This window comes from Ictidomys tridecemlineatus, chromosome 6 (assembly GCF_052094955.1).
Source record: "Ictidomys tridecemlineatus isolate mIctTri1 chromosome 6, mIctTri1.hap1, whole genome shotgun sequence".
NCBI lineage: Eukaryota > Metazoa > Chordata > Mammalia > Rodentia > Sciuridae > Ictidomys > Ictidomys tridecemlineatus.
This window is the reverse complement of record NC_135482.1, coordinates 61,921,542-61,945,886: the sequence shown is the minus strand read 5'-3', so window position 1 is coordinate 61,945,886 and position 24,345 is coordinate 61,921,542. Positions and strand designations below refer to the sequence as shown.

The following is a 24,345-nucleotide window of genomic DNA, read 5'->3' as shown; positions in this document are numbered from 1 at the left end:
CAGGGAGCAACATCCCATGAGTTTCCATCACTTTATTTTGCAAAAATAGAAAACTCAGCAATATGCAATACAGCGGGGTAGAGGGGAGATGTAAACAGAGGGGAGGGGACAGCACCCTGACCCCCCCAGAGTAAAAGGAGAGCCAGCGGGAATCTTATTTGGCAGCTAAATACAAACTGGGGATTGGAGGAAGGGAGGGGTCACAGAGGCCCTGGGCTCCCCCTCCCAAGACCCCTGGAGGAAGGGGTCATACCAGGGTGTAAACAAAAGCTAATAAATAAATAGAGGCTTCCTCTGGGTCAGGGTGGGATCAGCTAAGCAGCATCTCCTCTCCCTGGGCCAAGCTGCTCTGGGGATCAAGGGTGGAAGGCACTAGGAGAGGGATCCCTGGCTCCTCTGTAGTGTAGGAGGGCCCCTGCCCGATGGCTGAGATGGGGGCAGGAGGAGCCCAAGGCACATGATGGGGCTGGAGGAGGGGCTTATAACGGAGGACATGGGGTAAACATTGCACCCCAGCAAAGAGGTGCAGAATAGACCTGCATCTGTCCCTTTCACCCTCGGGTCCTGTCCCAGAAATGCAGGGCCCAGCCTGCCCCCATCCTGACCTGACAAAAGGATGGGGCATCAGCGTGCACCAGCAGGTGCATCACACAGCATTAGGCACCAAGGATAGGGGCGAGAAGGATGGGCTCAGCCCATCCCCCCATTGCCCTTCTTTTGGTCTCTAGTGTTCCTTTTTTGCTCCCAGAACCCAAGCACCTGGCAGAGGAAGGGGCTATGGTATGGCAGGGTCTTCCTCCTGCCCTGGAGAGCCTAGGACACTGGCATCTGAGGGGCAGTGCTGAGATTTTAGAGTCCAGACCCAGGCTCACCCCCTCCGTCCTCTCTCCTGGTTGGGAGCAGGGCAGCCCCCCAGGATTGGAGAGGGAGCCAGTTAGAGCGGAAAAGGGATGAACACAGAGGCACCCCTGGAAACTTTGGCAAAACAAGGAGCTCATTGGAAGGGTGGGGAGAGGGCAGAGCAGGTCCTCCCCCAGTCACTGGTGGTGTCTGGGAGATGGTCAGTCTGCTGCCTGGAGCCCAACCCCACAGAGGGGGAGGTCAGGGGCCCTGGTCAGGCTGGGGACTTTGGTCTCCTTTGCCCTGGCCCCTGGGAGTCTCATCCTCGCTGGAAGCCTTGGGCTGGGGACCAGGCTGCGAAGAATCGTCCTCAAACATTTCGGGGTTCTCCAGCATCTCTCGGATCAGTGGGGGCATCGGACCTGGAATCTCCATCTTCAGGGTAATGGCCCTTTCTGCTCCTACAGGGAGAAGCAAAGAGGCTCAGAGAGGTAGAAGTACATGGTGCTTGGGGCTGCCTCCTTAAACTTTCTCAACTGGCCCATGACTCTCCTTTGGGCATGCGCAGCCCGGTCTGGGAACTCCTACCTGGTCTTCTCTGCCATACCTACTGCCCATTTGTCTCATTCTTTCAGGATGTCTTCTTTTTCTCTTCCTTCTTTCTCTCTCTCTCTCTCTCTCTCTCTTTTTTTTTTTTTTGGCAGTACTGGAGATTAATCCCAAGGGCACACATCCCCAACTCTTTTTATTTTGGGACAGTTTCTGAGCCTGGCTTGGAATTTGTGATCCTCCTGCCTTAGCCTTTTGAGTTGCTGAGATTACAGGTTATGTAATGCTTTGACCCACTACAGAACTATATTTTTCTTTTCTTTACTTTTTTTGTACTGGGAGCTAATTTTTTTTTTTTTTTTGGTATGGGGATTGAACTCATTGAACTCAACCACTGAGCCACATCCCCAGCCCTATTCTGTATTTTATTTAGATACAGGATCTTACTGAATTGCTTAGTGCCTCACTGTTTCTGAGGCTGGCTTTGAACTCTCAATCCTCCTGCCTCAGTCTCCCGAGCCTCTGGGATTACATCCGGCTGTACTGGAAGCTATTGAACTGTATTTTCCTTTTCTTTCTTTCTTTTTTTTTTTCCCCTTGTTTTGTACTGGGGATAAACCCAGGGATACTTTACCACTGAACTACATTCCAATATATATATTTTTTAATTTAGTTCAAGTCAGAATCTTTCTAAGTTGCTGATGTTGACCTCAAACTTGTGATCCTCCTGCCTCAGCATCTGAAGTCAATGGGATTACAGGTGTGTGCCACTGTGCCCAGTTCAGTAGTGAATTTTTAGTTCACATTTTTAAACACATTGGGAACCAAATCATTTAGTCCTCACAGTTAGTTTATATAGTAAGCATAATCCAGTTTACAAACATCAAAACAAGGTACAAAAAGTAAAGGAGATGCTAGGGGTATAGCTCAGTGGTAAAACATTTGCCTAACATACACGAGACTGTGGGTTGATCCCCAGCACTGCAAAAACAAATTTTTAAAATTGCCTAAAGTCTTCTCACTAGGATGTATGTGGCCAAACTAAGACTCTAATGTAGGTCACCTGATTCTCAATCACTCTGTTCCTGTCTCTGCCTGTCCAGCTGTGTGACCTAGAAGACCTGCAGCTCTAGGAACACAGACAGGGAGGGCTCACTCATGACTAACCCTTGGTGCTGATGCCCCGGAGGTCGGTGATTTTCATAAGCATCCTTGGGAACATATAGGGCTGGCTGGGCCTCCGGCGCCGGGCATATAGCCTCAGGGCTTCCAGCAATGGCTCCTGCAGCTTGTCTACTTTTTCAGGTTCCTCCAGGTCCATGCGGTCTATGAGGACAAACACAATGGAGTGAGAGAGAAAGGAAGAGAGAATGAGTATAAAGTGACACATTTCTAATCCCCAATCAGTCCTGCCCTGCTGCTTCTAGGTCCCAAACTGTCCCATCAGTCTGTCTCCTGTTGTTCCTGAGCCCTACCAGGATCTCTCTCCTGCTCTAAGCCCTATGCCTTCTCCTGTTTAGCAAGGGGCTTTCTCTGATAAATCCATCCAGCCAGATCACTATCTCAACACCAGTATTTAGGGGCTCCTTAGCTCCCCCTGGCTCTTCTCCCTTTTTATGTCCTATGTTTGAGGCTGCTAGGAAGTTTTACAGGATCTAAGTCTGTGTCTGGGGCCAAGGACAACAATTCCAAAAGAAGAGACCACCAAGACCTCCCACCTGGCCAGAGATCAGGTGTGGAATATGGTGGGAAAGGAGCCTGAGCAGACGCCAGGGGGCGCCTCCGCACCTCCACAGATGAGGCAGATCGCGCTAAGCAGTCCTGTCTCGGTGTCATCCATCTCCAGTGGCAGGAGCTGCCCAGCAAAGGCAAAGACAAGGTCTGTGAGGGGCCCAAAGCCAGCGTTGTGCATTTGGGTCCGGTTCAGGGTCAGCCCATCAGAGAAGGTCATGGTGTCCTGCTCCGGGGTGTACCTTGTGCAGATTCGTAGCATCTGCAGGTGGGGGCAGAAGGAGAGTTAGTGCTGTAGCAAAAGTGGATGGGTGGGGGCGGGGGGGGGGGAGTTCATACAGGACAGGGAAAGAGGGAATGAATGGAAAATGAAGAAGTTAGATCCCCAAAAAATGCAACCTGAAACAGGCATGGGAAGGAAAGCAGAGAGGAGGAGGATCTGAGGGAGCCCCCCAGAAGGCAGGAGAAGGCAGAGCATCCAGAAATCTAGGAATAGGTCCTAGGGGCAGGGCCTAAGACAAAAAGAGCTTGGGTTGCCAGGTATGGTGACACATGTCTATAATTCCAGGGAATCAAGATACTGAGGCAGAAGGATCACAAGTTCAAGGCCAACAAGGCAATGTGGCAAGATCGTATCTCAAAATAAAAGTCTACTACTATAGTTCAGTAGTAGATTGCTTGTGTAGCATGTGCAAGGCCCCAAGTCAAGTAAAGGAAAGCGTGAGCTTGGGTAGAGGAGATATGGGGAGTCCCAAATGGTTTTGGGGGAGATAAAGTAATCTTTTTGAAGCAAGGAATCATTGAAAGTTACAAATGAGGGTCAGGCTAAGGCAAGAACCATAGGCCTAAATTACCAAGATGTCCAGGCAGGCAGCCTTGAGCAGAGTGATCTGGTCAGCAATGCTGAGTCCTGTAAAGCCAGGCAACCTCTTGGCAAACTCCACTATCTTAATGATGCACTTGGTGGCCAGCTCACTGAACTTGTCCCACAGTCCCAGATCCAGCTGCACCCGGTGGTCTGCACTGGAGTTCTGCGTGGGAAGAGAAGGTTAGGATGCAAAGGCTACCCTGAAAGTTCCCTTCTCTCTGCCAATACCCCAAGCTCTCTCCTCTGCTTACTGTAGCCCTCCTTGTCCCTAGTACCAAACCATGGCCTCCTACACATCCCTTAACCATTCCCAAAAGGCACAGTCCCTGCCCTCATTGGGGCTCTGCTCATTCCTCACCGTGGTGTACTTGCCCAGCTGGCAGAGTGAGGGGAAGGTCTCCTGATGGGCTTTGCTGACCTTGGTGATGAGCTCTTCTAACTGGGGGCTCAGCTCATAGCTGTCAGGAGACCCTTCTTCCTTGACCTCTTTCTTTTTCTTGTTCCGGTCATTCCGCACAGCTTAGGGGTGGAGGCACAAGGAGAGGGTCAGAACACTCAGGGACTCCTTTTAGATGTCCTCCCTCACCCTAACTTAATGTACTCAGTCCCTACCATGAATAGCTATTCGCTGGCACCCTAATTAGTGCCTCAGTTGCCCTATCTCATATGTTAGTTCCTATTCCCAGGCTGGCTCTCCCTAGCCCCACCCAGGGCCTGCAGCCCCTGCTCTCTCTCCAGGCCTTTCGGCTCCATCCTGCCCTTCCTGTCACCCTGCAGGAGCTGGGGAGGGGGGGCAGGATATGCAGGCGGCAGGATATCCACTTATAGCCTTGGCAGCACAATGGGGGGGGGATGGAAAGGAGGGGCCACCCCAGATCCATCTCAGGTTCAGTCCTGGGAACAGCAGAAAAGAGTGAACCATCAGAGGGAAGCCCACTCCCCTGCCCCAAGAAGCAGGGAGAATGTGAAACCCCAATACCCACTGACTAATTCAAAGGAAGGGTTAAGAAGAGAGGAGAATGGGAAAGGGTAGAACCTCTTGGGTAAATGGAGCTAATCAAATAGGACTGGTCTGAGAGGAGACAAAGGAGGTCAGGGAAGTGCGGGTGGCCAGAGGGAAGACAAGAAACCACAGGGCAGGACAGGACTGCTTCTGTCCAGACCAGTGAGTGATAGGAGCCTACCTTCCTTGGACATGCCCACTTCAAAGCACTTTTGTAGCCTACAGTACTGGCAGCGATTCCTGGTCACCTTGTTGATGATACAGTTTTTGTCACGGTGACATGTATACACCATGTTCTTCTGGATGCTGCGTCGAAAGAAGCCCTGGAGTTGGGGGAAAAGAAGACTGTCAATGAAGCAGGGTGCTGGGAATACCCCAGGCCTGCCCCAATCTATTAACCACCTATATGCAAAATAGCCCCTCTCCCAACACACGCTTACTCACATACAGCACCTGGGTCCCAGGTAACTATGGATCCCCAATCAGCTCACCCCATATGTACACACCTTGCAGCCTTCACATGAGCTGACCCCATAGTGGTAGCCAGAGGACTTGTCATTGCACACGAAGCAGGGCTTGTAGACCCGAGGAGGTGGTGGGGGTGAGGGCGAGCTGGGCACCATCTCCTCTGAGCTAGTGCTCTGTGTCTCCACCGCTGTGGGGGCAGTGATGGGAGGGTCAGGGGAGGGCCCCCCAGACCTCCAAGCCTCCCTATCACCACCACCCCCATGCCCACTCCTCCCTCTGGCCCACTGGTGATAGCCATCACCAACCCACCCCTGCACAACTCCTCCACAATAATGCCAGCCCTAGCCCTATATGATGCTGTTCAATTCTCCAAATTCCAGACCAAAGCCGTCCTAGAAGTTATCTTTTTGGGGCCTCTGGTTCCCCCTATTATAATAAGGGTGGGGTAGAAGAATTAGGGCCCTGCAACTCTGAATGCTCATGACTTTCTGTCACTCTGGAAGATCCTTTCAGGTAGCTGGCTTCCTACCACCCTCCCTCTGGAGGGGTGGGGGTGATGGCAATTGATGTGGGGGCAGGTAAGACAATAACAGGCCACCTACAGCAGGCACTGGCTGGATGACCTGCTGGGACACTCCGAAATGAGAACAGAACCTCACTTCTTTCAAGTAGTACAGGTGATTCTTGATCTTTCCCCTCAACCTCAGCCCCCAAAATAACTACCAAAGTCCTTTTCTCCAGAAGTCCCTGAGACCATGGACCACGAGAGTACAGGTGTCAGGAAAGTAAGTCAGAGGACAGGCCTGATTTCACACCTAAACGAACTGAAGCCATGAGAGACAACAGAATGGGCTCAGTGCCATAATACCAGCTGATGGTGCAGGTACGGCTCTCAGGTGCTCTGACTAGACTTAAGTGGCCATGAGCTGCAGAAACTGAGGCAGGAGACTGAGGTATTTGCTCAAATTTCTCAGGTCTAGAAGCTGTTGGGGAGAGTATGGTGACGGTGGGTAAACAGAGCTAATGGGGGAGGGAAACTATCTCTGGACCCTCTCTCAAGCTGTCTTCATCCAGAACTGCCTCTGAAAGTACCCCATTGCAGTTCACAAGCTGGAGGATGCACTCTGTGCAGGAGGCTGCTGAGTAAATCCTGTTGAGTATGTGGCTGATTTGATCTGCAGAGGCTCATGATATCTGTAATATTTTCAGTCTATGGGACCTATTACCTAAACCTGGAGGGTCCAAATTATTTCAAGCCCCTCCCTAAGGAGTATCACATGAACCCACCTCATGAACACCTTTCTCCTAACAATCTGAGCCCAAATGGTCACAAGTTTGCCCCAGTGCAGCCAGAAGAACAGAAGAATTGTCCTAAGCAGGGGTTCCAGGCCACCTACAACTGCCCCACAGGCAGGAAGCCCTCCCCACCCCCCAAAACACACACACACACACACACACACACACACACACAATTAGCATAAGAATCCTGCTGGAGTGAGATTCCCCAAAGAAAAAGGAGAGGGGGAGAAGAGTGTCAGAAGACTATTCAAAACTGGGGGCAGGGGACTCTAGGAGAGACTGGTGCTGAAAGATGTAGGGAGGGATGGAATGCCTTTCAGGACCTCCCCTCACCCCCTACCCCCCCCACCCCCACCCCCGCCCACCCGGGTGTCCTCCAGGGGTAAGTGTCCTGCCCACAAGCCTGTATGTGGGGTGGTGCTTTCTCCGGTGCTGCCGCCCTCCCTGCCCGCAGAGCGCTGCCTCATTTCCTCTTGCGCAAGGGCCTGGGTGCGGTCAGACTGGCATGGGGCAGCGCCAGCCAATTATAAGACTGGGGGCCCCAGGGACACCACCCCGGGGCAGCTTTTCCCATTTAAGTGGTACTGTCACCATTCTCTCAACACCCCTCTAGCATATCATATCCCCCAACCCTAAAGTTCGGTCCAGTGGCTCTGAGGTCAGTCTGCAAGTGGAGAGCTGGGAAGCAAATGAGGTCTATCCCTTCTCTGCCCAGGGCTGAGACCCCACCAGGGATGCTGCTCTAAGGCTGGGCAGGGGCCCCTGCTGGGGAGGCAGGGGTGGGCTCTGTGTTTTTCTCCTTTTAAAGCCCAAATTGCTGAAATTGAGGAAATTCCTGGCCAGGCTGAGCGGAGCTTCAAACAAACTCTTTATAACCGGCTGTAAATGCTCCCAGCTGCGAGGCCCAAAGTTGAGTAGCCTAGACTCCCAATCTAGCACACACCTCCTAGAAGACATACACATTCTCACAGGCCAACACCACACAGGGCACAGAGGCAGACATATTAACAAAGGCTCCTTTAACCCCGCCCCAATCCTGGCACAGAGGAACTCACAAACCCGCATTCAGGCACTAACTCCAGTCATACCGTGGAGTGGATGACAAGTCACAAGGCTGACACACAACACCCAGCACTTGGCTACACATTTACAAGTGCACAGCTCTACCACCAAACACAGCAGCCTGCCAGCACAGCACCAGGACACCAAAGCCTGGAAGCTTGCACAAAGACACAGTGCTCCCCTCTCTAAACCCTCTCTGAAAGTTGCGTGGAGACAGGCCTAAGACTGGCTTTGTAAGCCCACCAGGATCCCAGAGGTCAAAATTATTAGTCCAAATTGAATGCAACAACACCCTGCCTGCGTAGTCCAAGGGGCTTTCAGGGGCCTGAATAAGGATTGGGTCCTCTGCCCAGCCCCCATCCCTCCAAATCCCTCCTGGAAGATTCTTTGCCCCTCAAAACATTCCCCTCAACATATCCCAATTCCCCATCCCATTGGACAATGAGAAGATTAAGAATTCACAAAGCTTTGGTGCAAAGCAATAGTTCCATGCTTTCTCCACCCTTTAAATGGCACTCTTTAATTCTTGCCCCGCCCCACCCAAAGTACGGTCTCCTGTTTGCCACCTCCCTCTTCCAGTTTCCCAGTTGCTAAATCTGAGCAGCTCTGCCCTGGAACCAAAAGACGAAAGAAAAAAAAATCTGAACTTGTAAACAGCGCAGCCGAGTGCCAAGGAGCGAGGCGCGTTGGCGGGGGCTCGTTGACCCGGCGTGCGCACTCCCCCTGCGCCAGCCGCCCCGCCCCGCCTGCTGCCCGCCCCTTTCCAGCGTGCCCCCAAGCCCCAGGTCCCCCAGCCCAGCGCACCCGGACTGCGAGCGCAGTCCCAGCCCCAGGTAAATTGGGGGGTGCTCCAGGCTCCCCTCCCGGCCCCTCTCCACGCCCTACCCCCGCCAGGCATTGCGGCCCAGGCTTCAAAGCCGCCTCTCATCTGGACTTCATTTTTTACTGCCTCTCAGTCCCCAGCTTTTTATTACCGCTCTGGAAAGGGGTTCCAGGGCCCCACGCCTGGCATCTTCCATTTCACAGAGGGGGAAGGTGGATATTTGGGGACTCTAGTCGTGCCATTCTCCTGCTACTGTCATCTCCAGGCCACCCCCCCATCACACACCCAGACTTTGCTTTAAACTTTTCGCTTCCTGCTGTGTGTTGGAGTCATTGAAAAAGTTATTTCTCTCATACAACCCAATAAACGTTTTCAAGCTTTTTTTCTTTTTAAAAGCTGTGTGTGTGTGTGTGTGTGTGTGTGTGTGTGTGTATGTGTGTGTGTGGGGGCAGAGCCCACCTCCTACCCTCTTACGTGCATAACCCCTAGCACTCCACACGCAGGGCACACAGGATGCACTCTGGGACACAGCACTTTCCAAAACCGCCCCCGCAGCCACACAGGGGCACACACCCTCCCAGCCTCACGCCACAAACATCCCCACACAGGGCCATGCAGATCTGCCAACACAGTCTGAGAGCGACAGTGCGCTGAGACCCCCTACTCCCACACCCACATTACCAACGCAAGGCGCACACCAGGGAGTCACACGCTCTGCAAGTAATATTATTTACACTTCCAACTTCGCACATGGACATTATAAATGCCATCCATGGTTTTAGGTGCCATATCCAACCGGGACCAGAACCTGGAGGCACAAACTACCAACACACCTCGGTCTCTCCCTATCTCCAGGAACTCTGGAGTGCATCAACGACAAGTCCTAGCTAATCACCCACCATATAAACCACACACATTCTAAACACTACTGCACACACGCAAAGAAGACGCTGAAGCCCCCGCATTTAAAGGGACAGTACTTCACATAGAAAGGACCAGAATCTCCACTTGCACCCCAGTTCCAACCTTCACACACGGAAAGGGTAAGCCTCAAATTTTCTTGCACCCCAAACCCAACCTCCGGGCTCGAGTACCTACATTGCAGACTGGCGGGTTGCGGCCAGGCAAAAGACTCAAGTCCGGCGAAACAGGAGCTGCCGGTGGCTCTGCGCAGCAAGCCGGCCCCGGGCCCGGCCGCTCCATACAGCCGTCGCGGACCCGGGGCAAACGATTCCATGCAGTCGTACATCGCGACCCGGCTTGGAGGGAAGCTGGGTGCTAGAACACCAAGGACCCGCAGCCGATTCCCCCTCCTCCCCCGGCGGCGCCCCGCTCCTGGAGGGGGGGAGGGGGAAAGGCTAGCATAGGGCGCTGGGCTGCATGGGGGGTAAGGGGAGGGCGGGGAAGAGGGGGATCCCCAGCAAGGGTAAGGGACTGGGCGGGGCACAAAGCCCGGGCTGCCGCTTCAGCTGGGTCCCGCTCACTCTGGGCGTCTCAGCAGCTAGTACTGGGGAGACCTTTTGTAAAAGCAAAGCCTGGAAGGGTGGGGGGTGGGGCTTGGAGAGCGAAGGGGGCCGGGCACCAAGATGAGCAGAACTAGGAGCGCTCACACATACACATACTATACTCGCTGCGCTGCGCGCGCCCTTGCTCAGACCTACAGCCATCCACTCATGCATTTATCTTGGCAGGCAGCACGCATTTGCAAAAATGCAATAGCTCACATGCATGTCTGCACGCACACAAATTCATAGGTGCACACGTTTGTGCAAACCCATGTGGCTCGGGAGAATGCTTGTAAATATTCTTTCTCCACAGCCTGGAAGCTTTGCACGCATTTGCACGCATTTGCACGCGTGCCCAGGTCGGGGTTGGGGGAAGGAGTGGAGAAACCAAGCACACGCATTTCCTTTCATAGGATTCTCCCGCTTTCCTCAACCCTTCCTTTTTCACACAAGTTAATACAGGCAGGGGTGTTAAGGATGACTGGGAGAGGAGAACGTGGAGATCCTCCGCGCGCTGCAGCTCTCCAGAGGACCTGCACTACTTCCACCCCCCTCATTCCCAGGCCTGGCTCCTCCCTCTCCCTCCGCGCGCGCACTACAGGGCCGAACCGTACATTCCTGCGGCTCGGCGCGCGCTGCCTCCTCCTTCCTTCCCGTTCACCCCACCCCCGGTCCAAGGGCCGGAGCGCGCTCCCGCCGTGAACTCTCCGGGAACCCCCCTCGGGGCGGGTGGCCGGGCGCGCTCACCTCCTTCTGACCCGGCCCCGCCCCGCCCCGCCCCGCCCAGGCCGTCGCCAGAGCCGCTGCGGAGTCCCCCCCCCCCCGCCCCCTCCAGCACAGCGGAGAGTCCACCCTTCCAAGCCTAAGCTGTCCTCCCTCTGCTGCGTCCTGGGCCGACTCCCTTCAAGTCCCCGAAGCCCCATCCCGCGACTGACACTCCCTGAGCGCCTCCACTGCCTCTCTCAATGCCCTCTTTTAGAATCTAACTTCACTTTCAGAGCCCAAAACTACCCCAAAATTGTCCATACCGGGCCAACTGCGCCTTAGATGAAACTGCCCCCTAAATGCCAATCCCCCCAAGTTTCTAACGTGCCAGGTGCCCAAAGGGTCAATGCCCCCTACGCTGTTGATCATTATTTTCAGGGTCATTTATTCCCCTACCATAGACAGTAACTGCCCCCTCCTCCCTTCAGCGCCACACTAAGTGCCCTTCTGAGTTTCAAGGGCCGCCTCACTGTTCCCTTAGTCGCCCCTTCCGGCACTGGGCGCTCCCGCCGGACAGAGAAGGGGACTAGGGGGCGGGGGTTTGGCCACGTCAGAAGTTTGCCCTTGCTGGGCCGGGCCGAATCGGGGACCCTGGCCCCGGGACAGCGCCAGCGGCGGCGACTCCCGGAAACCACCCCCTCCCCCGCGCCCCGCCCGCCGGCCGCCCGGCCGCCCGGCGGGCCGGCCCAGCCGGCTCTGTCAGCGCCGCTCACACGGGGAGCGCCGGGGGAGCGGGAGCGGCACCCGGCCCGACCCCTTCCCCCGCCTGGCGGCTGTGGCTGGGCAAGGGCGGGGCACGTTTTTCCAAGAATCTGTTGTACCGGGTGGGGGGGACGCACTGGGGTGCTGCAGGAGTGGGGCGCCTGTTGGAAGAATAAAGAACAGGAAGGGGTGCCAGAGTAGGCAAGGAAGGCGGGAGCGGGGGAGGGGCCCGGGTGGCTGCCAGGGACTGAGGGGGGCAGGGCTGTGAAGTAGGGCCTGAATTGTGGAGGGGGGGCTGAGATGGCACGGCTGACGAGGGTGGGGGGCGCGGCTTGAAGCAGGAATGGAGAGGGAATGCGGGGCTCTTCCAACCCAGGGTGAGCTTCCCCCTTCATGCTTCAACCTCAAACACCCCATTTCTGAGTCCATCCCCACAATGAAAAAGAAAAAAGAGGGGATGGGCTTCTGAATCAGGATATTGCCAGCGCAAAAAAAAAGTGCAAAATGGGGGGTACCCCCAAAACAAGGGGAAAGAGCCCTGCTTAGTCAACTTAAGGCTGTCAGCTGTCCCTCCCGCCCCCCTTTTCCCCTCAGAAATCTGAAAGGTCCCAATTAAGTCAGGCCTGCCTGGTTGGTAATTAGAACCAGAAGTGGCCAGGCCACAGGGAGGGAGGGAGGGAGGGAGGAGGGCACCGGAGGAGGGGGAGGAGGGCTCCTGGAAGCCATGAGTCCTCTACAGCCCCCCTTTTTCCTCACCAAATGCACCCACTCCTCACCACCCCATCTGTGTGTGCTACCCAGACATTGCAGGGAGAAGGGGCCTTAGATCTAGGCTATTTAGGGTGTCAGGCACATTCTTCTCATCAACCCCAACCCCCTATTCTGGATAGGCAGTATAGCCTTGGGTAGAAGGCAAGATGGGGGGATCTAGTGCCCCCTCTTTTCCCCATGGTTTCCCCAGCCCCTTATTGCAGCAATTAGACCCATTAGCCTTCTAGCATTTCATGGGAACCAGATGTTCTCCGCCAGTCTGTTGGAAGTATGAGGGGGGGCTGCTGCCTGACTCACCCCTTTCCTATGATCCCCACCACCAGGGCACCCCCACTCCTAGCTAGATACCCACAAAGGCCTGCCCCAGAGGCAAAGACAGTATACCCCTCACACACTTACAAGGCCCTTTGCACTCAGACCCTAGCAAGGTCTCCCCATCAGCCCTACCACCCTGGGAAAGACAAGTTTGGCCAAGATTGGGGAAGAACCCAGGACAACTAACTCCATATACATCCCTACCCCTGCCCACCCTGCCACCTTCTGGTTGAGGCTTGAGGATCACTGGCTATGAATCCCTCATGCTAAATTTTCCTTTTCTTCCAAAATCCTCCCTCAAAAAACCAAAGAAGGGGCATTTCAAAGGGAAGCAGGCTCCACCCAGAAGGGTAAGTCCTAACAGTGGAGTCCCACCTGAAGGGCAATGGGAGGGGTCTTTGAAGGAGGAGGGAGCAGCAGAAAAAGGAGGGGATAGGGAGGTGTGAATAAGGGACGAGGCCCAAAGCAAGGATGTGAGGAGCGCTGGGCAGGATGGGGGCTGGGACTGGGTAGGGGGCCAGGAGAGGGGGGTGCAGCCTGGGCCCCAGCAGCGGCGGCTTGCCCAGCTCCCCCCGCCAGAGAGGTTTCCTGTTGCAATCAAAGCCCCGTTTGTGTCGGCCTGAAGCTGGAGCCTGAGCCGGAGGAGGAGAGACCAGTAGGGGAGGGGAAGGAGGCAGTCACTGGGGTTTTTCCTGGAGGAGGCCTTGCTGCCGCCTAGCCTCTCGCCACCTTTACCCACCCGCTTGCTCTCCTTGCTCCTTCTCCAAGTGCCTGGCTCTCTCTGACCCTCAACTTTTCTGCCTGTGTAGCTGCCCTTCATCTTGTTTTGGTCTGGGGGTCCTTCTTCAGTTCCTTTTTCAGTAGGACTCCTTTTCTCTCTGTTCCAGTTTGCCCTCAGTTTCCCCACATGTGGTGAAGTCTGGGCACCCTTCCCCAGGGATAGTGATCCCATGGCTAGGGCAATTATCACCAGGTTCAAAGGAAAAATATCCAGGTTCCCAGTACCACAATTATCTCAAGACAGGAAGGAGAGCAATGCTTCCCTTCCCTACTTTCCCTCCTAGCACACTCTGTTCCCTGTAGTCCTGATAAAGCAAATATACAACACACAATGTCCACAAACAGAGAGATACACGGGGAATGGACACCATGCATTTCATGCATATGCATGTATGGTACGCATGCGCACACACAGCCTTCTGTTTTCCATGCACACAGGCCCATGCTTGCCTCTATCTCAGCAGTACATGCTCCCCTCACCTTTCCCCTCCTCCACTGTACAGTTCTAAGTTCTCTTTCACCCACTGAGGCCAGAAGAGAGCCCCAAGAAGGGAAGCAAGACTCAACAAGGATGTCCCGAGGTGCAGGGAGATTCTACAAAAAGATCTGAGAGTCAGCCCTAGGGAGAAGTTTCAGGCTCCTTCCTCATTCTATGTGAGAGAGAGGGTGGTCCAGAGGGTAAAAGAGTGATGAGAGAGGCAGACTCAAGGTAAGGATGGTTTGGGCATCAGATTTAGCATTCTAATCCCTCCCTATTAGATTGCCCTAGCCAAAAGGGACAGCATGTCAGAGAAATGAGAGATGGCACTCTTGCCCTTCAGTTAATCTCCCATGGGAGGTTTATGAGAGCCCAAATACCATCATCTCCCTTGTACTAGCACTAGAATCTGTGTGTTCCACCCCCACACAAGCTGTCTGGACCCAAGCCTTCCTCTCTTCCCTACCCCACCTGCGACCTCCCTGCCCAGGCCTGTCCCTCCTTGCAGGCCGCACCCTCCCCAGCTACCTGCCCTGGTTGTGGCTCCTCCCTCAGACTTCTCCCTTCAGCCCCACTACTTCAGAGAAGCCTTTGGGGTTGGTGCCCCTTCCCCTACCTTGATCTCCCTTTATATCCTGACCTTGGCCTCCATGTGTTCAGGACACAGAGACAAAAGTCAACAGTCAACGTCACTGGGGACTGGCCATTGACTCTCAGCATTCTTCCCACTCTTTTTCTTTCTCCTCTCCCCCTTTACCTCAATTCCTTTAGTTGCCTCTCCCAAAATGTGGAAAAATCAAGTCCCCAGAGATATAGTTCTATGGTTTTCTACAAGTACATTCACAGGGAGAGAGGGTGGTTTCTTTCCACTTCCCCCAATCCCTAGGACAGATTCATGGGGTGAAAATAAGGTAGGGGAAAGCCCAGTTGAAGTTTCCAAAAAGGAGGCTTTGTGCTCTCTCATTCACCTGCATGCTACTCAATAAGCCCTGTTGGACTACAGACATGCCACTGGCAGACCTCACCAAACACCAGACACACCGTCAGCGGCCATATTAAATACCTCCTCTCTCCTCACACTGACTCTTTGTTGCACATACTGGAATTCTGTACATGAGCAGAGTCTCAGGGAGATGCTGCACACACACAACTACATATGGTTGGGGATACACACATCTTCTCCAAATGAGCACACTCCAGAGGAGCTGTCAGTCCAGTCTAGTGCATACACAATCCTCTCAGTGCCCCCTCCTGAGGGCAGGACCTTTTTCTTCCACTTCAGCCTCTGAGCTTATTAAGCTTATACAGCTATAAAGGCTGTGTCTCTTCTCACCTGCCTCCCTTTCTCTTTCTCTCTCCTCCAGTCACCTTCCCCTCTCTCCAACTGAGGTCTTCTCTTCACTAGCTTACCTGCTGACTTTTTACCCCTCAGAACTGTAGCCCACCCTCCAGCTCATGGGCACCTTCACCTGTAATGGTCTGGCCAAGAGGAACAATGACCAAGTGGGCAGAGAGGGGTCCCTGAGGAAGCAGGGGAAGCCCAAGCCTTGCCTGCTGTCAGCACTCAAAGGCTTAACCCAAAGAAGGCAAGCCTGGGGGACAAGTAGAGATCTGCACAGCACGCAGGCACCATGCCAGACCTGGAGGGAGAGGAGGAGTCCAGAACCATGTGGCTGGAGGAGAGGATACTTCTGGAACACCCCCTCCATCTCTCTGGATGGCTTATGGTACACCTTTTTTCATGGCTGATTCTAATTTCTCCAGAACCTAACAGAAGAGTCTCCTGATACCACACATCTTTAGGCATCTGTGACTAGGTTTCTTTCCTCCCTTTGCAGCCTCCAAACAATCTTACCTCTTGATCACAGAGCCAACTGACTGGCCTCCCAGATCCCCTGACTTCCCAGTGTGGTCCCTCATCCTTCCAACTGCATGCAGGCAGCAGCCTCAGACTACACTAGACTGCACCAGGGGCTGTCCACACAAAGGTGCTCCGTCTGCTAGATGACAGACAGGGGCCATGTTTAGACCTCTTGATTTTAGGCCTGCTACTTCACCATCCTGTTTGAACAGAAGAACTCTCATTTGCAAACATTTCCCTTCAGTCCACATCCAAACTCCCTCCTCACCACCACTACTGCTCTTCACTGCTTTCCACTACTGCTTTAGACCACACCTCCACCTTCTCACCCAGCTCCCTCTCTCTAGGTCCCCGCCCACCTTCCTAACAGGGATGCCAGTGTTCTACATCTTCCACCCTCCAGATACCCTCTTGTTTCCATTTGCCCTTATCCCCCCACATCCCTGAGACTCACACAGAGAGGCCATCTCCTTGGGGAGGTCAGGCTGGCCCAGGCCCCGGAAAGTAGGGCTCAGCATCTCGAATGGTGGAGACCCCCTGAGTGCCCCTGGGAAGGCAAAGGGGAAGCCTGCCCCTGGGTAGCCAGATCCAGGCCCCAAGGCACCAGCCACAAAGAGTCGCTCCTTATTGGTAGCCATGGCAGCTGCGATGTGGGAATCCCCCGGGGTCTGCAGTGGGCGGGGGTGGTCTTCAGCCACAGCCCCCGCCCATGCCCACTGCCCTGGCCTGGGAGGCTCCGTGCCCACCCTGCCTGGCCTGCCCACTGGGTCTCCAAGGATCCTAAAGAGAAAGAAAGATGAGAGAGTGATCACTCTGAGGTCCCAAGCCCCATGGCCCGCCCTCAGTGCAGTGCCTACACTGCCCTAGCTCAGGGCCCTTTTGTGTGGTCGAGAGGGAAGGGAGGGAATTGTACAGGCTCTGAGAAACTCTTCAGATTAGTTCCAGGGAGGAGTAAACAGGTTGTAAGGTGAATTGACAGTCTGAGGACTTCTGGTGAAGAGGCCTCCTTGACTGAGAAGTGATCATAAAACACACAGCTGGGCTAGACATCTGACTTAACCCTCATACCACACTAATTCCATGAAGTAGGAATTATGATTCCCATTTTAGAGATGAGAAACTGAGGTTAAATAACTGGCTTAAGGTCACATGGCTATAAGTGGTGGCACAGAGATTTAAACTTTCAGGCCAGAAGTTATAGATCAGAGGTACAGTACTTGCCTAGTATCTATGAGACTCTAGGTTCCATCCCCAGCACAACAAAACAAACAAACAAACAAAAAAACACACAAACATATCTCTGTTGTAACTTTGGGGCCCTACACCTCACCTTTCTAGAGAAGAATATGGTGATCCTCCCGCCTCAGCCTCCTGAATTGTTGGGTTTACAGGCTTGTGTTACCTAACCGAAATATCATTTTTTAAAAATGGCTGGGCTTAGCCAGGGTGCAGTAGCACACACCTATAATCCTAGCCATTCAGGAAGCTGAGGAGAATGTCGAGTTCAAAGCTAGCCTCAGAAAAAGTGAGGTGCTAGGCAACTCAGTGAGATCCTGTCTCTAAATAAATACAAAATAGGACTGGGGATGTGGCTCAGTCGTTGAATGTCCCCGAGTTCAATCCCTAGAACCTCCCCCACCAAAAATGACTGAGTTTAGCTGGGCACGGTGGTGCATGCCTATAATCCCAGTGACTTGGGCAGCCTGAGACAAGGGAGATCACAAGTTTGAGATCAGCCTCAGCAACTCAGTAAGACCCAGCCTCAATATTCCATATTTTTTATATTAAAAAGTCTGGGGATATGTTTAGTGGTTAAGCACCCCTGGGTTCAATAAAACACAGACTCTGTTTTGTTTTTATTTTTTAATTTTTTAAAATTGTAGATGGACATAATATCTTTGTTTTATTTATTTTTTTATGTGGTGCTGAGAATGGAAACCAGTGTCTTACACATACAAAGCAAGCGCTCAACCACTGAGCTATACAACCCCTGAATTCTGTTTTTAAATTATTATTTTTATTTTTTGGTACTGGGGATAGAACCCTTTAGCACTGAGCTACATCTCCAGCCCTTTTTTTAATTTTTTTATTTTGAGGCAGGGTCTCTGTAAATTGCTGAGGCTGGCCTCAGACTTGTGATTCTCCTGCCTCAGTCTCCATAGTCACTGGAATTACAGTTGTGTACCACTGTGCCTGGCTAGGAGCCCAGACTCTGGAGCCAGACTACTGAACTGACATCCCTACCACTTGCTAGCTGTGGGGCTTTGGATGAGTTAGTTAATCTCTCTGCCTCAGTTTCCTCATATGCCATTGGGAATAAAAACAGAGGCCAGCCACAATAAGGTTATTGTGAGGATTCAACAATTTAACATGTATAGAATGCTTAGGATAATACAGAGCACATTCTAAGGGCTATGCAAATATATCATTTATCTTAGAATCTTCTCTTCCTCCATACTTTTCTTTCAATCATTTCCTTCCTTCTCTAGCTTCCTCAATATTCCTTCTTCCTTCCTCTCCTAAATCTTTCTCTGTCTCCAATCATTGCTCAATCCTTAAGCTTTCTCTTGTACACTCTCCTTCAAATCATGGATATTGAAGGACCACAACTATGTGACAACTATGATGCCCCAAAACTCCTTGTCCTGGGTATAGCTCAGTGGACAGAGTGCTTGCACAAGGCCCCAGCACTGCCAAGACAAAATAAAAAATTCCTTGTCCTCAGTTTACTTTGCTTCTCCATCTCTCTTTTTTTTTTTTTGGTAGCAGGGATTGAACTCAAGGAGGGGCACTCAACCACTAAGCCACATTTCCAGCCCTATTTTGTATCTTTTTTTTTATTTAGAGACAGGGTCTCACTAAATTGCTTAGTGCATGGCTTTTGCTGAAGCTGGCTTTGAACTTGGGATCTTCCTGCTTCAGCCTGTGAGCCAGTGAGCCGCTGGGATTACAGCTGGGAATACAGGGGGGTACCACCTAGCCCGGCTCCACCTCCTTTTCATTCTTATCTCTGGGCTGCCTATTTCTGAAAGCTCTCTCTGCACCTTCTCCCTCAAACATAGCTTTTCACCTAAATTTTTTTGTTTTTGTTTATTTGTTTTGAAGTACTGGGGATTGTACCCTGGGCTTTGCTAATGCCAAACAAGTTCTTTGCCACTGAGTTACATCCCCAACACTTTTTTTTTCTCTCTCTCTCTTTTTTTTTTTTTGGTACTCGGGATTGAACTCAGCGCACTTAACCACTGAGCCACATCCCCAGTCTCTTTTTGTATTTTATTTAGAGACAGGGTCTCACTGAGTTGCTTAAAGCCTTGCTAAACTGCTGAGGCTGACTTTGAACTCACATTCCCGATCCTCCTGCCTCAGCCTTCTAAGCCGTTGTTGGGATTACAGGCGTTTTAGTTACTCTGGCCCAGCTCAAGAAGTTTTTTAACCTGAACCCAGGAAATAGGAAGAAAAGCAGGGAGAGGGAGAAATGGGAATCTCAGGATTGGCAGGTGGTTCCTCTCCTGATGCTCTGGAAGGGGAAAGGCTGGCTTTCCCAGGAGCCCTAGAACCACCTACTACTCAAGGGAGTTGAAGAGCTGGGGAGGGAGAGTCACCCCAGCCTAGGTAACTCTACCAGCCAGAACTATAATAGAATAACAGGAAGAAAGACAGAGAAGGACCAAGAGAATGAAACACACAGAGCCCATGGGGTGGCAGGCACAGAGGTAGGCAAGAGGCTTTTCTGCATCTATTTCCATCTGTATTTGCTTCTAGTACCAATACATCTCAGTTCTAGTTTATACCTCTGCTCTTTTTCTTTCTTTCCTTCTCTGTCTACCTTGGCCTTCAAGCCCTAAGTAAATTGTGATGGAGGTTACAGGAACTCAGCCTCCAACACCATTATCCTATCCAGCTTAAGCAGACCCTGTTTCTCACCAGGCACGACCCATACCCCCAGGACCCTTCAACTCTTTAGCCAGTGTTTCATCAGGCCCTAAAAGTCTGAGCTCTGAGCCCCTAGGCTCCCCCTCCTTTTCCTTCCCAATTCCATAAGGTCCTCATCCCTGGTTAAGCCCAGGTGGAGCCAGGAGTCCTGGGCCCCTGAGGCCCCTGGGCCATAGCTCAACAGGCTGGGCCGCATTCCAGGTGGATTAACCCCTCCAATGCCAAGGGTAAGAGGCTAGCAGAGCACCCACCCACCCTCCTCTGCCAGCTGCCCCAGCCTCTGCTTAGACTAGGGATGGGGCTCTCTGCTTCAACTCCCATTATCTTTGTCACTCACCTAGAGATTGGAAACAGACCTTAAAAGTAGGATAGAAAACTTCAGCAGGGGGTCCCACAGAGGGATGCTCAGACTCCTAGTTCTCACCAAGGAAGGAGGCTATAAAAGAGCAAAGGACAAGCCGACTCTCCCTGGACTTCCTCCTATACTACCTCAGAGAATGCCCTGGGAATCCACTGAATAGAAGAAGGAGACAGAGAATCCTCCCCTCTTTGAGCATCAGTCTATCTACCTAGGCTGGGAAGGGAAGGGAAGGTCTTCAATTAGGGTAGAGGAAGACAGCAAGGAATTAAAGACAGTGCAAAGTAAAAGGAAATCCTAAACAAGGGCCCTAGATGCTTGGTTCTTTGGGGGACCTGTGGAAAGGAGAGAAAACTTCTCTTCTCCAGATGCCACCTCAGATAGAGGGAGGGGCAACTGACTAGGAGAAAGGGGCTCTTACAATGCTGCCTCTTAGGGCTGAGGTGGAGTTGAGGGGAGGGCATGGATGAAGGGGGCTGCCGGATGGAAGGGGGCGTCTCCTTGTTGCCCTGCCCGCTCCAGAGCCTGGAACAAAGCTGCTCTTGTCGGCTGCTCTCCACCCGCTGCCCCCCTCCCCTCTGTATAAACACGACCACCTTTTTCCATGACCCCATCTCCAGGCTGGGCAAAGAACCCAGGCATCCTTTGCTTTAGCTGGGGCCTTCTGTCTACTCACCAGGAGGCAGCAGTGGGCCTAGTTTCCTTGGCCCTATGCCACTCTTGGGGGAGTCCAGACCCTTGAGTCTCCACCTCTCATCCCCAGGTGCCCTCCCTCCACCCCACTGGCCCCAGGGAGGGGCAGTGCCTAGGAGGCAGGCAGGCAATGCCAGTGGAATGTGTGTGGGCATCGGAGGGCACGGGCAGGGTGGGGCAGGGGGGGAACTGGAGGTGCCAGTTAGGTGGCTTTCTGAGCCAGGGGTGGGGGTGTGCCGGGTTTGGGGGGAGTGCCCTGTACTGCCTACCAGGCTCTAAGCCACTGTGTGTGTGTGTGTGTGTGTGTGTGTGTGTGTGTGTGTGTGTGTGTCTGACTGTCTATTTGGGATACCCAAGTTCCAGGCACCCTGCACACACTTTCCACCCCACCTTTTCCCCTGTCTTCTCTCTACTTCCCTCAAGGATATGGGACACTGGCTGTGGTCCTCAACCCCAACCCAACATTTAAGGAGTGATCTTAAGGGCTGCTACCTCAGATTTCAGGACTGTATCCCAGCTGCCCAGGACATAAGTCCTAAAATGGGACAAATATTTCAGCTTCTTGCCATATAGACCCCTCCTCAGGCTTCCCTGCCCAGTCCCAACCATCATCACCAAGCGTGTATATTCTTACCCTCTGGCCACCTGTAGAGATTCCCTCCTACATATTGGGTCAGGTTGAGGGGACTGGGCTGTAAGTGCTGAAGACAGAAAGGCAGCGTCAATGGGACTCCAAGACTAGGACTCCTGGCTCCCTGTTCCAGTATTCCTGCTCTTCTTTTGTTCCATTTGGGCTCCCCTTACTGCAGAGGATCCCCCACTTTGTTACACGGAATCCTGCACTGGCAGTTCAAGGAAATTTCACAGGCCCCTCTCCTCCCTCCAACTCCTAGACCCAGGCAGCCAAGACCACTTGCTAAGCCAACCTTTCTTTGCCCTTCTGATGTCCAAGCTGTGCCATTCTACTGGGGAAGGAGGAACTCACCAGCTTGAACCATCAAATCCACCCCTTAGAGCCCGGAGGGCCTCTGTCTCTTCCCACTGGAGGGAATCCCAGTCTTCTCTCACATTCCAAGCACAAGAGAAGGGCAGATGCCCCTCTGCCTGCAGACTCTTCCCCAAACTCTCTCCCCGCACTACTCACCCAATTCAAGGGCAGATAACCCATCCCATCCCCAGCCTCTCTAAAATCTTCCCATTCCTTTCTCACATCACAGCTGACCCCAGTCGGGGCAGAAAGGCCCCGCAAGTCCTACAGACAGCTTGGCCAGCCCCGGCAAGGAAGGGACCAGCGTGGCTGCGCAGCGCCGCCGCCCCCAGCCCACCTCAGCGGAGGACCCGGGCGTCCGCGGGCGGGCGGGCGGGCGAGCCGGCTTCCCCGCCTGACTCACCTGGAGGGGGAGGGCGGGGAAGGGAGGCCGCGGAGCCCCGAGGTCCCGGCGTCGGGCGGTCTCCGGGAAGGAGCGTCGCGGTGTCAGGGGCTCGCAGTAATGGGGGGCGCCAGGGGGGGCACGGCTCTAGGCTGGGACTGTCCCGGGGCCTCTTGGAGCCCGCCCGCCCACGTGACCGCCCCAAAATATCCGACACATTTTCTCCCAAACCGCACACTGACTCTGCAGGCGGGGACACGGAAAATATTTTCTTTCTTTTTCTCCCTCCCTGCCCCCCCACCTCCCTCCCTGCCCGGCTCCCTCCTCCTCCTCCCGCCCTCGCTCCTCCCTCCCCTGCCGCCTGCCCTTGCCCAGCTCCCTCCTCGGTGCCCTGGGGCTGGGGGGCGGGGGTTGGGTGAGGGGGCTGGGCGGGGCGGCCCTGGACGCCTGGGTCTGTGCCCCTCCCATTTGCTGGGCTTCCCTGGCTCCATCCCCAAGGAGGCCGGGCAAGGCTGGCAGAGGAGGTCGGTGTCCTCAACCCCATGATGCCAGCCCTTTCTCTCTGGCGCTTTTCCCCCTTCTGCCATTTGGGGGGACTAGATGAGTTGTCTTTGGCCGGGCTGTGTTCTGAAAGGCCAGTGTCTAGTACCTCCCAGGATAAGCAATGGGGACCGTGTCCACGTCCTCCTAAGGGTGGAGTGAGTGATGGGGCAGAAGTATGCTGGAGCTGAAGCTGATATCCTTACCCTTTGCTTATCCTCCACCTGCAGGTCTCCCCCTTGCCTCCGCAGTCCTTTGCCCCAGGAGAGAACTGGTTTAACTAGTGAGGGTTGTAGGGGTACTGAGACATGGGTTCATAGACCTCCTCCTTCTCACCCTGCCTGAAATAAACTTCAGAAGTTGGAGCACTTGGGTCCCTTGCTGCTGATATTGTCCCCACCTTTAGGATTTGGTTTGGAGCAGTGGGAGAGAGGCAGGATGATCTGTAGCTGGGAGTGGGAGGAGCCTTGGGTTGGGTGTGAGGGAGAAAGCCCAGGCTGAGGGCGTGTCTGCCTCAGCCCTCCAGGCCTGCCTGGCTGCCTGGTAGATGCGCCACGAATATTGTTGACTCTGGGTCTCTGGAAGCCCAGAGTCAGTGTCTGTGTCTGATGGGACACACGTGAGACTTCAACTGACCATCACAGACTAACTCTTCACCTAGAGTGGGAACCCAGCAGTTTCATTGTATTCTGCTGAGCACAGAACCAGAGAAAAGAAGGGATCTGAAGCCCAAGGTCTGTGCACAGACCCTAAAGGCTCCCACAGGGACTGAGGTTGGGAGAGAGGAAGAGGAGAAAGGAAACTTTAAAGGGGCTAGTCTAGGTTCTAGCCCAAAGGAACCTTCCCCAGCAACACTCCCAGGGTGGCCAACACCTGGAGCATGGGCTCCTGGGTCACGTCACATTTTCCATACAGGAATTACTCTGCTCTGTCCTCACTTCTTCCTTGGGGACCAAGTATCCTCCCTCCTGGGAAAGGCCACTTTTGGTAGCCAGAGTTAGGTGAAGGAGAGAGGAAAAGAAGAAGCATGCTATGTCTATCTCAGGAGACCAGAGATGTCATTAGGGGTGAAGACAAGCCCTCCCTTTCACTCCAGAGCTGAGGAGAGCTGGGAATAGGTACTCCAGGGTCCCGTCCCCAGGTGGCCTGGCTCCTGTTGACTTTGCTGGTTACCCTGGGAGCAGCTCTTAGCAATGTGGGAAGGGCGGCTGTCAGGGAGTTGGACCCTGGTGTCCAGGCTGGGGTGGGATGGCACCCTGCCTGTGTCGAAGGGATCCTGCCAAAAGACTGTAAAGTTAACCCCTCCTGCCTTGTCCTGATGGTGCCTGGGGGAAGGAGGGCGGGCCCAGTTGTGGTTTGGGAATGTGGCCCTAATCCCCCCACCCCCATCCCTGCCCAGTACATCTGAACTTGGTTTGCAGTGAATGAGTCTCCTGTCCTCATGAACCAGGCAAATGCACCACTCCCTCCGTGAACGGGCATTCTGACACAAACCCAGGCACCACCCCCATGACAGTCTCCACTGGGTATCACCTCTCTTCACTTTTCTTTTCCCCTTCTTTAGAGGAGTTTAGAGACTGGTCCTAGATACCAAGAACTAGAGCTGAGACTATGTGACTGGGGTAAAAGAT

The 24,345-nt window shown here is 53.6% G+C and overlaps 1 protein-coding gene across 4 annotated transcripts; it reads right to left on the bottom strand.

Moving 5' to 3' along the window:
• Positions 1-17: 17 nt before the first annotated feature.
• Positions 18-22,459, bottom strand: Rarg (retinoic acid receptor gamma). 4 transcript variants are annotated; one of them, XM_078014600.1, is made up of 10 exons: positions 22,196-22,459; positions 21,439-21,505; positions 16,275-16,600; positions 5,498-5,646; positions 5,173-5,314; positions 4,347-4,507; positions 3,975-4,151; positions 3,178-3,382; positions 2,557-2,715; positions 18-1,301 (listed from the first exon to the last, which is right to left on the bottom strand). In XM_078014600.1, exons 3-10 carry the CDS (start codon positions 16,456-16,458, stop codon positions 1,102-1,104), a joined length of 1,377 nt encoding a protein of 458 aa, XP_077870726.1. In that variant the 5' UTR covers positions 16,459-16,600; positions 21,439-21,505; positions 22,196-22,459; the 3' UTR covers positions 18-1,101. The 4 variants fall into 4 exon arrangements, with proteins under 4 accessions (XP_077870726.1, XP_077870727.1, XP_077870728.1 ...); XM_078014601.1 differs by lacking the exon at positions 16,275-16,600 and having other exon boundaries at positions 22,196-22,458; XM_078014602.1 differs by lacking the exons at positions 16,275-16,600; positions 21,439-21,505; positions 22,196-22,459 and adding an exon at positions 15,815-16,185.
• Positions 22,460-24,345: the final 1,886 nt, after the last annotated feature.